This window comes from Artemia franciscana, chromosome 1, assembly GCF_032884065.1.
Source record: "Artemia franciscana chromosome 1, ASM3288406v1, whole genome shotgun sequence".
NCBI classification, from domain to species: domain Eukaryota; kingdom Metazoa; phylum Arthropoda; class Branchiopoda; order Anostraca; family Artemiidae; genus Artemia; species Artemia franciscana.
The window spans coordinates 21,989,749-22,004,693 of NC_088863.1; the positions used below are offsets into that span (position 1 = coordinate 21,989,749).

At 36.7% G+C, this 14,945-nt stretch overlaps 3 protein-coding genes across 4 annotated transcripts in view; 2 read left to right on the plus strand and 1 right to left on the minus strand.

Moving 5' to 3' along the window:
- Window positions 1–12,790, minus strand: part of LOC136026920 (DNA-dependent protein kinase catalytic subunit-like) — a 197,971-nt gene extending 185,181 nt beyond the window's left edge. Inside the window, exon 1 of one of the 2 annotated variants that reach the window (XM_065703758.1) lies at window positions 12,717–12,790. The gene's annotated coding sequence lies outside the window, so the exon portion shown is untranslated. Of the gene's footprint in view, window positions 1–12,609 lie in introns of both variants that reach the window. The other variant, XM_065703768.1, reaches the window with a different exon arrangement.
- LOC136025226 (zinc finger MYM-type protein 1-like) lies at window positions 3,339–9,661 on the plus strand. The gene is made up of 3 exons (XM_065701089.1): window positions 3,339–3,440; window positions 8,417–8,733; window positions 8,776–9,661. Exons 1-3 carry the CDS (start codon window positions 3,339–3,341, stop codon window positions 9,659–9,661), a joined length of 1,305 nt encoding a protein of 434 aa, XP_065557161.1.
- A 354-nt stretch (window positions 12,791–13,144) lies between the features above and the next one.
- LOC136025290 (putative ankyrin repeat protein RF_0381) lies at window positions 13,145–14,767 on the plus strand. Its single transcript, XM_065701218.1, has one exon. It carries the CDS (start codon window positions 13,145–13,147, stop codon window positions 14,765–14,767), a length of 1,623 nt encoding a protein of 540 aa, XP_065557290.1.
- The last annotated feature ends 178 nt before the right edge of the window (window positions 14,768–14,945 follow it).

Sequence of the window (14,945 nt, forward strand, 5' to 3'; positions counted from 1 at the left end):
TACCTCAATTTTTCTAATTTTTCAGAATTAAGCCCCCCCCCCCAACTTCCCCCAAACAGAGCAGATCCATTTCGGTTATGTCAATCACGTATCTAGGACCTCTGCTTATTTTTTCCACCAAGTTTCATCCCGATCCCACCAATCAAAGTGTTTTCCAAGATTTTAGGTTCCCCCCCTCAAACTTCCCCCAATGTCACCGGATCTGGTCAGGATTTAAAATGAGAGCTCTGAGACAAAATATCCTTCCAAACATCAAATTTCATTAAGATCTAATCACCCATTTGCAAGTTAAAAACACTTCATGTTTTCTATTTTTTTCCAAATTAACTGGCCCCCGCTTCCCCCGCCCCAGATGGTCAAATCGAGAAAACAAACTATTTCCAATTTAATCTGGTCTGGTCCCTGATACATCTGCCAAATTTCATCGTCCTAGCTTACCTGGAAGTGCCTAAAGTAGCAAAACCAGGACAGACCGACAAAATTTGTGATTGCTGTATGTCACTTGGTTAATACCAAGTGCCATAAAAACAAATAAATGCACAACCTTGATATTTCTTTTGGCAAAAAATGCAAAATCCCATATTTTTAAAGATGTTATTTTTAAACCTCTACAGCAAGGTTTTCTGATACACTGAGTCTGATGGTGTCAATTTCAATAAGATTCCTTGACTTTTTGGGCTTGTCCCTCCCCTTTTTCCAAAATCAGACAAATTTTCTCAGGCTCATAGCCTTTGAAAGGTAAAACTAAGCTCAATGAAACTAATATATTTGGAATCAGCATAATAGGCCAATTATTTGGATTTATCTATTGATATAACAATTCCGTTTTTTTAGAGTTCTGGTTACTATTGAGCTGTGTTGTTCCTTACTTACACTTTGTTACTACAAACTGCTTGATTTAACAGTAGAGAGATAACATTGACAAAATCAAGAAACAAAAAAAAATACATGGGGAATATATAATTCGGGTTATATACACATCATTATCATCACACATCACATTATCTCAGAGGCGCCATTTGGATCAAATCTTGGGGTGGGCATGAACTCCATCTTGCCCCCCCCCCCGACTCACTTCGTGTCGCGTAACCATCTAGGAAATGGGCATTTGACATAACTCGAGAATTTTATTATGTATCTTACCTACTTTCAAAGTTTACAATGATTAATAGCAAATAGCGTAATAACCCCAAGGGTTGTCAAGTAATTACGCTCTTTGGTTAATAGGCGTGCAGTAATTTCAAATCAATTGGACAGAATGGATTATGTTGGACATAATGGATTATTATGGCCGGCAAAGGACCCTTTGTGGTGGAAGCTTGGGCCCCCTGGAAAATCTGGGGTGGGCATTGGCCCACCCCTGACCCCCCCCCCAATGGCGCCTCTGCATTATCTATCAGTAGATAGACAGGAAAATTTTATTTGACAAAAGCATACATAACGTTTTTGCAGCACCAGCTAGAAAAACCCCTAAAGGCTTGTTGGCAGCAAGTGGAAGCCTTCTATTCTACTTATTTTTAAATCGTTGTTTCATATAATTCTACATGAAAATAATATTCAGTTCAAACATGTGCCAGGGGTAGATCCAGGGGGGGGCTGGCCTCCCAAGATTTTTCTGCTGCCCTTATTCCCATTCCATTCTTTTTTTTACTGTTTTTTTAAGTAAACTTGTCAATATGGTCAATTTTTCGTTGCTTATTTACCCAAATAACAACAAAAAACAAAGCTTTCCTATGAACATAAAGAGCAAAGTTGAAACTTAAAACAAACAGAAATTATTTATCTTTAGCCAGTTCAGTATACATCTGCAAAATTAGGACAAAAATGTTTGGTTGCTGCTAGCTTCCTTCTATTTTATGGACATGGAAACTCATGTTTTGATGAATCAGTTTTTCTTTGTGTTACCAGATAAACATTTGGTAACACCAGAAGTTATGGCTATTTTTAAATTCACAATCTGACATTAGATTGAATAGTAGCTTTGTAGCTAAAGCTCAAAGTGGATAAAAAGAAAAAGTCTGGACACGAACATAGAATGGATAAGAGATGAAGACTGATGGCTGAATGCAGAAGCCGAATGCTTTAGTAAAATATCCGGAAATTAAAGGTAAGTTTTGACTAATAATAAACCCACTACCCCTCAAAGAATCCTTACTTTTAGTTTTGTGACTAATTAAATAGCAAATGGCCCAATAGGGTTTTGGTGTGAATAAATCTATCTCTCTATTTATTTTAATTATATACCTCATTTGGTTGAAATTAGATGATTTAAAAAGTCAAAAGGAACTGAAGCCAGGAACAGATCCATGGGGTTAGAGGGGGCAACCCTCCCCCAAGATATATCTGGCACCCTTATTCCATTCTTCTTTCTAATCTTTTTTAAAATAAACTTGTCAATTTGGTGCCCAACTTGAGTCAAATTGGCATCCTTGGTCCAGTGGCCCCCATGCCCAACATTTTGCTCTTGATCTGTTAGAGATCTAGACATGGAACTGTTTGCACAATAAATTTACGAATCATTTCGTAAACCGTGTTTGTTCTTAACAAAAGATGGAAGCCAAAGAACCAAGCCGAAGTTCTGACTTCAATACAAAGACAACAGGGAGGTGAAGTTACTTGTAAACTTAACAATAATCTTTTTGCCCAGTTTCCCAGGCTTGTGGTGAACTATCACCAAGAACACGAGGGACTTTGGTGTAGTGTTTGTGTCATAATGAGAATCTCCAATAGCAGCAGAGCGTGGTCAGCTGTATCTGAGGGTGATGGGCAAAAATGGGTCTGCTTGTCTCAAAAACACTGAAGGATTACTCAAATCTGACTGGAAAAGATGGTGCACTAATACAAAAATACATAACACAATAAGTCACAGTATCATATGAATTTCCAGTGTAGAGCTACAGCACTTTCAGCTTCATTCAAGTAAGACCATTAGGAATGAATGGACTCTCAAAGAATGAAACAGATACACCAAACTCATGAGCTATTTACAAGCATTGTGGAAACAATTAAACTTTGTGGGAAACTGCACCTGGAAATAAAAATACACTAGTAAGCAGATCCAAAATGAACTAATTGGAACAATTGGAGAACTTATAAAGTCCAAAGCAGTCAGAAAAGTAAACAAAGCAAGAGTGTGGCATCTCATGCTGAGGAATCCACCAATAGACAGACAAGGGAACTCATGGTAGTTGTGTGTTGTTATGTTTACAAATTGGAAAATGGTTACTTAATCTGAGAAAATCCTGTTGCCATACATCAGCCAAAATTTTGAAGAAAGGCTAGACAGAAAAAGCCTCAGCAGGCTACATTTAAGTAAATTCACCAAATCTGGCTTAGACATGACAAAGTGCATTGGCCAAGGTTATGAAAAAGCCACAAGCATGTCAAGCTTGGCTGGTGAAATAAAGTGCAGTTACCACCTTGCAGATCGTTTTCATTGTGTAAGCCATACCACTAATCTTTTGTCCTTCAGGGTAGTTTCTGTCCCAATTCTACAGAATGTGCAAGATTTCGTATGAAAAACCATCTCTCATTTCAGTTCAAGTGCCAAACAAACAAGACTTCTGAAGAAACATCTATATGTCAGACAACAGTAGAGCTGAGACTCTCATTGGTCTTTGTACCAAATGATTTGTAGAGAGGCATGAGGCAATTCGTTCGTTCTGGGATTCTTTTTCATCTATTATTTCTGCTCTGGAGGAGATGGAAGGCTGGCTGGACCAAGAGGCCAGCAGAAAAGCACATTTGCTACATTTTCACATTGAGAAATCAGATAAATTGATTGGACTAGTCTGTTCAAATTCGTTTTATTCACTAATGAAACCATTGGCAGAGTCAATTCAACAAAAGGATGGTGATATTGTGTGAGCTATAAAACCCATAAGCAGCATCAAGACAACATTAGAGGAAATGCAGGCCCATGCAGAAACCAAGCTCCACTCTCTCTATATAGAAGTCAAGAACATGGAAAAAAAATCTATGTTGCCATGAAAGTCGTCCAGCTACACATAGCCTTGTGTTCTGTGTATCAAATGGGAGTTCCAAATCTGAAATCAGGGAGTACTGATCCAGAAAGCCATTACAGGATGGCGGCATTCATCCCAGCCCTGGATACCATTCTCCTTGATTTCTCAGAAAGATACAGCTCCCATTTTGGTCATGTGGCTACACTTTCATCACTAATTCCAACAATTGTCCATAGCAAGAATTGGAATGATAGGAAGGAAGGGTATGAGAAGTACAAGGACCTTTAAAGTGGCACATATACTGATTTGAAAATAGAATTCCAGATCTGAAAGAGCAACTAGTCAAACATAGCAACAGAGAAGCCAAAGATGGCCATTTTGGCTCTCAACAGCTGTCAGAAGCAGATTTTCCCAAACATCCTTGCATTGCTCACAATCCTTGCAATGCTTCCAGTTTCAACATGAAAGGCAGAAAGAATTTTCTCCAAGGTTGACATTATGTGTTCTGCACTCAGAAGCACAACACCAGAGGAGATGTTAGAGGCACTATTGTTTATGCAGGTATACAGGAAAAAACTGCGAAAAACAAAAGATGTAATAAATTAGTTTGGCATCAGAAAAGCTTGGAGACCAAATCTGATACTCTAGTATGGCCTTATCTTTGTTTTTATTCAATTTGTCTGGCTTACTCATTAAAAAAGTTTCAATGAAGCCACAGTAATCTATTCATCAAAGAATCTACTCATGTCTGTTGTTAATATGCACTTTTATTGCTATAGGAAAATAGTATTGGCTTCCAAAGAGGTTTCTCTGGCATTTCACATCAGCACCAACCAGATTCACACAAACAAACTGGTCTGAAAAAAGCAATATCCACATTCTCACCTATCATTATGCTTGAATGACATTGGCACCCTTGGTCCAGTGCCCCCCCCCCAAGATTTTTCTGAATCTGCCCTTGACTTGTGGAACAACCATTCTACTTGCACAAAATTACAATCCATTCTACTTGCACACACATAATTACAATTCTTTTGGGAGGAAAAATATTTTTTCTGTAGCCTTGAAGGGTGCCAGATGACTTGCAGTTTGTGCTGCAACTGGAATTATATCATATACACAGGGAGAAATATAATTTATTACAAAAAACACTCTAGTCATATTTTTAAATTGATGTGCCATATTCAATGTTCTTTGTGTATATAACTAGGAAAGTTGCTGTTAATGGAAAAAATATTTTTAAATAAGAAGTTATAATGTATATATTAACAGAATATTCAGATAGCTGAGAAACAAACTCATCTTTACTATCAGAATTTTATCCTGAATCCAAATATGACATTCATTACCATCACAAATTTAATTTTTAGCCCATACTGCCCTTCAAAATGACATATTTTCTCTTATGTTAGATACAGCTCATATACCTGTGTTAGTGTAAATCTTGTCAAAACCAGTTTACCCATGAATTAAAGATACAGCAACAAAATTAAAAATCAATAGATGCATAGAAAATATATAATACAAGCTATATATTTGGGTAAAGTTAGAAAACTCAGGTTAAAACTGATGAAAGTAAATGTCACATTTGGATTTGGGATGAAATTTTGCTAATGGAGGCAAGCTTATGAGCACAGGAACAGAAGATGAATCTAATGGGGAAAAGGTATCATCTTTGAGGGTCCAGAAATGGCTAAGGTAAAATTCTAGTTTATTGACTTCTGGTTATCTTGGAAAGGGGTTAGGTTAGGAAAATGAAACTTTCAGGAATGGGTCCTAAAGGCTAAAGTATGTCATGGGAAGGTATCTTGAAGTACCCACCTCCACTCCTTCTTTCTCTAGAGGGTCCTAAAATTCACCTACATGACAGATTATTACCTATTACATGACAGATTATTAACCTATTGAAATTCTGACAAAATTACATTTTACCTTAATTTTCAGTTACCAGGTGCTTTTTCTCTGCCTTCAGTTCTGAAAATGTGATCTCTGTTATTTGAGTAGAATTCTGAGTCATATCAATGTTGTTTTTTTTTCAAAATTTTGGTAAAATTCTAGTTTATTGACTGCTGGCTATCTTGCAAAGGGGTTGGGTTAGGAAAATGAAACTTTCAGAGATGGGTCTAAAGGCTAAAGTATGTCATGGGAAGGTGTTTTGAAGTACCCACCTCTACTCCATCTGCCTCTAGAGGGTCCTGAAATTTGCCTACATGACAGGTCTATACCTATTGATATTTTCACAAAACAACATTTTACCTTAATTTTCAGTTACCAGTGGCTTTTTCTCAGCCTTTAGTTCTGAAAATGCAATTTCTGTTATTTGAGTAGAATTCTGAATCATATCAATGTTTTTTTTTTCAAAATTTAGGAAATGTATTTGCATATCTTTAAAACTTATAAATTGGAATTGAGCAAAGTTGTGAAGCTGAAAACAATTTTGTTGTACTTTGTTCAATCAGAAGATCTATTTTGCAAGGTTTTACTTTTATAACATACATATTTTTAAAGGTCAGGACTCTCCAGAGGGAGAAGGGGTGGAGGTAGGTACTTCAAAATACCTTCCCATGACATACTTTAGCCTTTAGACCCATCCCTGAAAGTTTCATTTTCCTATCCTAACCCCTTTCCAAGATAGCCAGAAGTCAATAAACTCAAATTTTACCATGGCTAAATATAAAATTTTTGAAAGACATGAATGTCAAATATGGATTCAGAATTATAATTATATTTTGATTATAGGCCTAGACAAAATTTTGTTTTTTGGGTATTTAAATATTCTGTTTATATGTTTACTGTTGATTTTTTATTTAATATTCATTAATATTGTGGGCAATGATTATCATAGATGACAAAGTGTAACAGCTTTAGTTTGAATTTTCTAGATTTTTTAAAACATGATGCATCATCACTTGCCTATAGGCCTGTAGAGCAACCATAATAATAATAATAATAATTTATTTATGACCCACAAAATACATTAAACAGTAGAGTAAACACACAAAAAAAGAAAAAACAAGAAAAAAATATACATAGGAAATATACAGATAAAAACTTAAAAAAAATTAAGTAATCTGAGACTAACTTGGCAAAGCGCATCTGGAGATTTTGTCAATCTTGAAGCTATAACATTCAGAGGCGCCATTTAGGGGGGCAGGGGTGGGCAAATACCCAACCCAGATTTTCCAGGGGGCCCAACCTTCCACCATAAAGGGGCCTTTGCCGGCCATAATAATCCACTATGTCAAACATAATCCATTCTGTCCAATTGATTTAAAATTACTGTACGCCTATTAACCACTAACCTATTAACCAAAAAGTGTAGTTACCTGATAACCCTTGGGGTAATTACGCTCTTTGCTATTAACCATTAAGCCTTAAGGTATTAATAGACATTAGCATTAGTTAGTATTAAGTCATTATCCTAGTGCAAACTGGGTCGGGCAAGGATTGGAATTTGAGTGACAGAATTGTTTGTGATCTTGTCAATTCAACATCTTATTTGTTTGTTATCATTAGTTTGTCAGGAGCTAAAAAGCGAAAATTGGCAGCCTTGGAGAAGGAGGAAGAGGCAGAAAATCAGTCTTCTCTGAATAAATGGATTAACAGAAACTGTCACCGTGTGAACTGGCTCAGCAAGTAAGTGCAAATTTGTGTTTCTGTTCTTTTGGGTTTCAGTTTTCTGTGCCACTAACAGTTTCGCGGACTGAAAGAACTGGATTTGCATGGAAAAGGATTTTTCGTGTTTGTTTTTTTTGTCATTTATGAGCTACACGGTTCGCAAACTCCTGCCTTCTTCCATTTTAGTTCAAACAGTCGAGTTGGAGTATCCTAGTACTAATAAGTGGCACAGAAAACCACACTGAGTAAGTACACCCTATGGAAAGTTATAGAACTACGTCAAACATATTTTTTGAGACTAGAGGCTCTAGTTTCACGGCAATTAGTTACAGAAATCAATAAATTGGGATGCAAATTTGCCTAAGTTGGCTGGCTTGTGGTCTAAACTAGTAACAACAGATTTTCTCCAACTTGAACAAGGAATTATCTGACTAATGATACTTGTTCTGACTAATGATAGTATCTGCTCTAGTCTAGACTAGAGCCGAGTTCGAGTTGCTGTAGTCACGGCAAACGGTTTGCCACTTGGGCCAACATTCTGAATCTGTTTAGTGGTCAGATTATCAATCCACCACTTAGACATATCTGAAAAGAATTGCTGCTGCAACATTTTCAGTCTCTGAATTATAAATATCAAGCAATCAGCGTCAAGAAGCAATCTTCAAGCTATACTAACCAATAACATGGTTATTGGTTCTTCAAGCCCATAACATGATTAGCATGTGACTGAAGCTACAACAAATCCACAAAAACGGATTTGAAAAAGGATAGGCTAAACTAGTAGGGGTGTTACACTGGTTAGAAGTCAAACTAATGTGCATACTTTCTTTCAGCTGTGTAATTCAGCATTTGAACAAACTATCGCCAACGTTTTGTCTTCTTTGAATGAAGTGATGGTCCCTCAGATTGAGCAAGTAGGAAACAAGACACCCCGAGGAACCACTACGCCTGTTGCAGGTCTGTTGGAGCCTCAGTTTTGGCGAGATACGCCTCAAGATGAAGAGCATCGCCAGTCCAGTGACCCTACAGACAATTCTTCGTCCTTTCTTGATCATCCAAAAATATTACAATACCCTGTGCAAGTGACAGCAAACGGCAAGCTGGAACAGTCACTCAATGATTCATATTATGAAAAGCACCCGTGGCTGAAGTACTCCATCTAGGATGATTCTGTTTACTGCTTCTGCTGCAGACACTTTGGTGGTACGTCTACTCTTCCTGGGCAGAGGTATGGATCTAGACCTTTCATAGATGTCGGCGTGACAAGATGGAAAGACACCTCTAACGTTCTCGAACAGCATACTAGAAGTGACTGCCACAAATACAGTGCAGTTCCATGGACGAAGTTCAAAGCCATAAAAACCATGGAGATGCAACCAATTGTGTCTGTTTTAATGACAGACAGAAACAAGGAAATCAAGGAGAACAGAGAGCACGTAAACGCCTTATTAAAAGTAACACCTCTATTGGGGCAACTCGGCACTGCCTTTAGGGGGCATGGCAAAACAAAATCCTTGGCAAACAAGGGAAATTTCGTCAAGACATGCAATCTTCTCACAGAGTACTCTCCTATGCACTTCAAAAAGCTGCAGAGACGGTACGGTAACTACACATCCCATGAATACCAGAACAATCTTATTTCAGTGATCAGTTCCAGGCTTCAGCACATGATAGTGCAAGAATCAAAAAGCGCCAAATACTTCACTGTTTTGATCGACAAAACGAAGGACAACTTGAAGAAAGAGCAGCTCGCCATTCTTCTTAGGTGCTTCAAAGAAGGAAAAGTAAAAGAAAGACCAATCGGATGCTATCACATGAAGAGCCTGGATGCTGAAAGTCTAGCAAATTTCATTCATGAAACAGTGACAAGAATTCGACTCAACTGGAATTACTGTGTTGAACAGTGCTACAACAGAGCAAGCGTAATGACTGGACCATTCTCTGGTGTTCAAGCTCCTTTGAGGGCAAAATCACCCCAGGCAATCTACATTGATTGCCATGCACATAAGCTAAATCTGATCATTGTGAGCTACATTGAATCTGTTGGCACTGTTGGTTCTTTTTTCTCATTGGTCTAGGCTCTATACACATTCATTTCTGACAGCAACACTCGGCATCAGCTGTTTATTGAGGCCCAGAAAGCTACCAAACTGCCAGTTCGAGAGCTGGAAAGAAGTGCTGCCACACAACAGTCTCATGGGTATTAATCTAGATCAAAGATTAGACTCTGATATGAATGCATTTTAGCTGTACTGTCAGCTGTAAGCGAGGGAGCTGACAGCAAAGCACAGGCAGAGGCAGCTGGGCTCCAGAGGAAAATGGAATCATTCCTTGTTATCTTCCAATTGCACTACAAAGAAGCAACTATGTTAGCAATGAACTCGCTGTCTCAGCAGCTCCAGGCCATCGACTTGGTTATTTCCCAATTGTGCACCCTGATTCAGGCCACAAGAAGCAAACTCACCAACCTGCATTCAGATGCTTCATTCCTATTGCTTTTTGAGAAGGCTAAAGAGTTTGCAACAGAGCTTGAAATTGAAGTACCTGCTGTGAATGAACCCGTGACTAGACTCTCCTCTGTTGTTCAGAAGGGATGACCTTGAATAACTCAAAAGATCACCAAGCATCTGAAACAATTTATGAACCTAGATGCTAGGAAAGAACTTCATTGAATCTGGCAATCAGACTAAAACTTTGGCAGATGAAATGAAGTGAGCATACTTTGAGACTTTTGACTGTCTACAAGCCAAATTTGACAGAAGATTCACAGATAACTTGCCAGTGCTGAGCACAACCAAGCTTATGGACATAAGTTGCTCAAGCTTTTCTCTGCTCTTTACGGCAAGCTGGATATCAACAACATTTTTTTTTAATCTTAAGCTGGTATTGCCAAGCATTTCTTGCTTGATGAGAAGAAAAAGCTGGAAAACTTCCTAGACATTGTCAACCATCTTCAGGCATTACAAGTGGCTTACTCAGAAGTAATTAAAGTACTTTGTATTGCTGCCACAACCCTGTGACAACAGCAAGCAATGAGCGTTTGTTTTCTAGCCTAGAAATAGTGAAATACTACCTTCAGTCTACAACAGGATATGATTGTCTTGGTCACCTCCTTTTGAAATTTGCAGAGAAGGATTTAATAAAAAATTTGGACTATGACAAGCTTGTTGACGATCTTACAAAGATGAATCCTGGGCAGTTCCCCTTGTTATCTTGAGTATTGTAATATTAATTCTCTGATTATGTTTTTCCTTTTTGTAAATATTTTTGATCTGAAAGATTTCTGCTGAAGGAAAACCAAGATTTTGGTTACAACCCTCAGGATAACAATGAAGATTACTTTCACTGACATATTGTTTACTTAAATAAGAAAGTTTCTCACTGAGGAAAACTAGCTTGTAGTCTGGTTGAATTTTCCACTTTGAGTTTAATCACTTAACCTTGTTGATTCTTTGTAGTTATAATTAATCTTAAAGGTCAGTGTGGCTGAGTTCCACATTCAGTTACAGTACTTTTCCAAGCAAAACACACAGGTGCTGAAAATTTGCTTTTACTTAGAATATTCAATCAATGTGCTGCAAAATCCACATTTTTTCTTACACAACACAAAGTTAAATGGGGGGGAGGGGGTCTGATGGAGTTCATTTGGGCCAAGATTTGGCCCAAATGGCGCCTCTGATAACATTAGATTGTGTTTTTGGTCAACATTCCTATTACCTGAACAATTGTTTAGGGTCATGAAACTATTGTTAATTGATGCATTTTGACTTTTGGAACATCTTTTCTTGGTAAAATTGAAGCAAACAGTATTACTGGCTTTCATATAATGTGAATATATCACTTGATGCCTTTTTTTTATGCTCTTTACAAATATAATAATCGCTTCTATGGGAAATTCAGATTTAAGCACTTTTTGACCTATTAAAAATGACCTGTATATGGGGTACTTACAAATCTGAAATAGTTCAGAAACAAATTTGGGCTATATATTTGCACATCAGGGGGTAAAGCATAGCATATATTAAATATGTAAACTAACCATTGCTGTATTTTTTTTTTTATGTGTTTGTCCTGTTGCACTGGTGATTTCTCTTCTCATTAAAATTTGATGTGCACAAACACATAACAAAAAAAAATACAGCAATGGTTAGTTTATGTATTTAATATATGCTATACTTTACCCCCACCCCCCTGATGTGCAAATATATAGCCCAAATTTGTTTCTAAACTATTACAGATTTGTAACAACCCTATATTTAGTTTTAAGAGGTCAAAAAGGTCATTTTTAAGAGGTCAAAAAGTGCTTAAACCTGAATTTCCAGTAGAAGCAATTATTATATTTGTAAAGAGCATTAAAAAAGGCATCAAGTGGTATATTCACTTTATATGAAAGCCAGTAATACTGTTTGCTCTAATTTTACCCTTTTCTCTCTTGCAAAATTATCACAAACTCACCATTATGGAATTATTATATATTTGCACATTAGGGGGGGGGGAGCATAGCATGTGTTATATACAGCAATGGTTAGTTTACATATTTAATACATGCCATGCTTTACCCCTACCCCCCTGATGTGCAAATACATAGCCCAAATTTGTTTCTAAACTATTACAGATTTGTGATTTCAAATATCCAGTCAACAAAAACAGAAATGATTGCAATTCTATATGTGTGAATACAGGGTATTTGGGCTGGAATAACTTTATAACAGTGAGTTTGCAGTAATTTTGCAAGAGAGAAAAGATGTTCCAAAAGTCAAAATGCATCTATTAACAATAGTTTCATGACCCTAAACAATTGTTCAGGTAATAGGAACATTGACTGTGTTTTCCATGATAGATTTTCATTGATCATAGGCTAAAACCCAAATATGTTGTTACCTTTACTCTTTTTAATTGATTCTTATTTACTCTTAGTTCTGAATTAGTTTCAATACTAGGCATCCAAGAAAATCAAATCTAGGCCTAGGCTACTTTGTTTTGGTGTAAACTGTAACTTAATGTCAAAAGATTAAAATCTGCTCACTGAATAATTTTGGGAAATATCAGATTCTTCTAATCATTATAACCTGGTACACCCCATGGGAAGTTACTCCAGCATCAATAATCTGGAAAATCGCATTAAGTTCTTACTTTTCTTAGCTAGGCTATGTACCGCAAATCTTGCATGCGCGCAAAATTCAAATCAATTAAACGCAAGCGGTGACGTTGCCGGCACATCGCCGCTTTGGAAATTAACTTAATTTACCAGATTTAGTTCATATACAAAATGTTTTTGACCATACCGACTTTCAATTTGCAACTAAAGTGAAATGAAAACTTACCCCTATATGAGAAAAGCAATTCATTTTTGCGTGACGTCATCACAAATATATTTTCTAAATTGATTGAAAAAAAAGAAAATGATGTTAGGTGACGTCATCACATGTCAGCCTATTTTAGCTACATACTGCACAACAGAAATGACGTTACCTTTAGAATATAAATGAATGTTTCCAGTAATATCCTTATTAGTTAAACAAGGTTAGTCTAACAAGCTACTGAAAAGCAAAGAATTTATCATGTCACCTGAAGTTCTTGGCAAAACTGAAAGTTTTGAGAGGGACAAAGATGTATGTTGTGCTGTTGGAGAGAAGAGAGCAGAAGGGAAGAAAGTGAATATCTTTAAATCTACCGGATATTCTAAACTGGGACTTGATGCAAAAAAATCGGACTGGAAAAATGACAGTTCAGATCAAGTCAATAAAAAGGACACTATTTTTTCAAAAACTAAAAAGATGGCTGGTAGTTTCCAGATTGATGCGTTCAAAAAACTAGACAAAGAGATTGCTTCAATTGCCAAATTGCTATCCTCGTTTTATAGATCCCCGGAAATTAAGAAAAGATTCAGATTACGGAAGAAAATAATGGATTATATACGACAGACAAGTTCACTTACAGATAAATTGAAAAGATACCAAAGCCAAATTGAAACACAGGATTTAGATGGAATTTTATCCAGCTTTTATTTTCAAATGGCCAAATTGAGTACAAATATAGACAACTTGGAAAAAGAAATGGAAAAAAGGCAGCAAGATAAAAATACAGAAGGAAGCCAAGGTAAAACTGACGTAAATGAAAGCATGTTCTGCGATTTGCGCATGGATGTAAAGATGACCAATGGCTGTATTAACCCAAACTTGAAGGATGATTTCCAGAAAACAGCTTTACATTATGCTGCTGAAGAGAGTAGACTAAATATTTGTCAGCTATTAGTTCCAAACGGGACAACTATAAATGCAACAGATTCTAAACGCATGGCTCTATTGATGACCAATGGCTGTATTAACCCAAACTTGAAGGATGATTTCCAGAACACAGCTTTACATTATGCTTCTGAAGAAAGTAGACTAGATATTTGTCAGATACTAGTTTCAAACGGGGCAAATGTAAATGCACTAGATTCTAAAAATCGCACGCCTCTATTTTATGCTATCAGACAAGGTTCATTAGATATTTGTCAATTTCTAGTTTCAAATGGTGCTCTTTTAAACTTGCAGGATAATTTCCAGAAAAGAGCGTTACACTATGCTGCTGAAGAAAGTACACTAGATATTTGTCAGGTATTAGTTTCAAACGGGGCAACTATAGATGCATTCGATTCTAAAAACTGGACGGCTCTATTTTATGCTGTCAGACGAGGCTCATTAGATATTTGTAAATTTCTTGTTTCAAATGGTGCTCTTTTAAATTTGAAAGATAATTTCCAGAGAACAGTTTTACATTATGCCACTAACTATACATATCTAGTCGAAAGTAGACTAGATATTTGTCAGGTATTAGTTTCAAACGGGGCAACTATAAATGCATTAGATTCTAAAAATCGCACGCCTCTATATTATGCTGCCAGACGAGATTCATTAGAAATTTGTCAATTTCTAGTTTCAAATGGTGCTCTTTTAAATTTGAAAGATAATTTCCAGAAAACAGTTTTACATATTGCCTCTGAAGAAAGTAGACTAGATATTTGTCAGTTATTAGTTTCAAACGGGGCAACTATAAATGCATTAGATTCTAAAAATCGCACGCCTCTATATTATGCTGCCAGACGAGGCACATTAGATATTTGTCAGTTTCTAATTTCTAATGGTGCTCTATACTATGATGCCAGACGAAGAAATGGTGCTCGATTTGAAATGGAGTAAAATTCCATAAGATTCTAAAAATTGCACGACATAATGATGCCAGATGTCAGTTTCAGGTCTCATAAATGCCTTAGGTTCTGACAAGATTTCCTCGCTCTTCACGCTAAAATTTCTAATTACTTTCAAAAGGCTTATGATGCCTTGGATTAGTTGAAGCTCCTGCGAAGGAAAGTTGTAT

Coding starts and splice junctions, on each gene's coding strand:
- LOC136025226 (XM_065701089.1), top strand. CDS start 3,339: ATGACAAAGTGCATTGGCCAAGGTTATGAAAAAGCCACAAGCATGTCA. Junction 3,441..8,416: donor TTGCAGATCGTTTTCATTGT/GTAAGCCATACC, acceptor ACTTTCTTTCAG/CTGTGTAATTCAGCATTTGA. Junction 8,734..8,775: donor GAAAAGCACCCGTGGCTGAA/GTACTCCATCTA, acceptor CTTCTGCTGCAG/ACACTTTGGTGGTACGTCTA.
- LOC136025290 (XM_065701218.1), top strand. CDS start 13,145: ATGTCACCTGAAGTTCTTGGCAAAACTGAAAGTTTTGAGAGGGACAAA.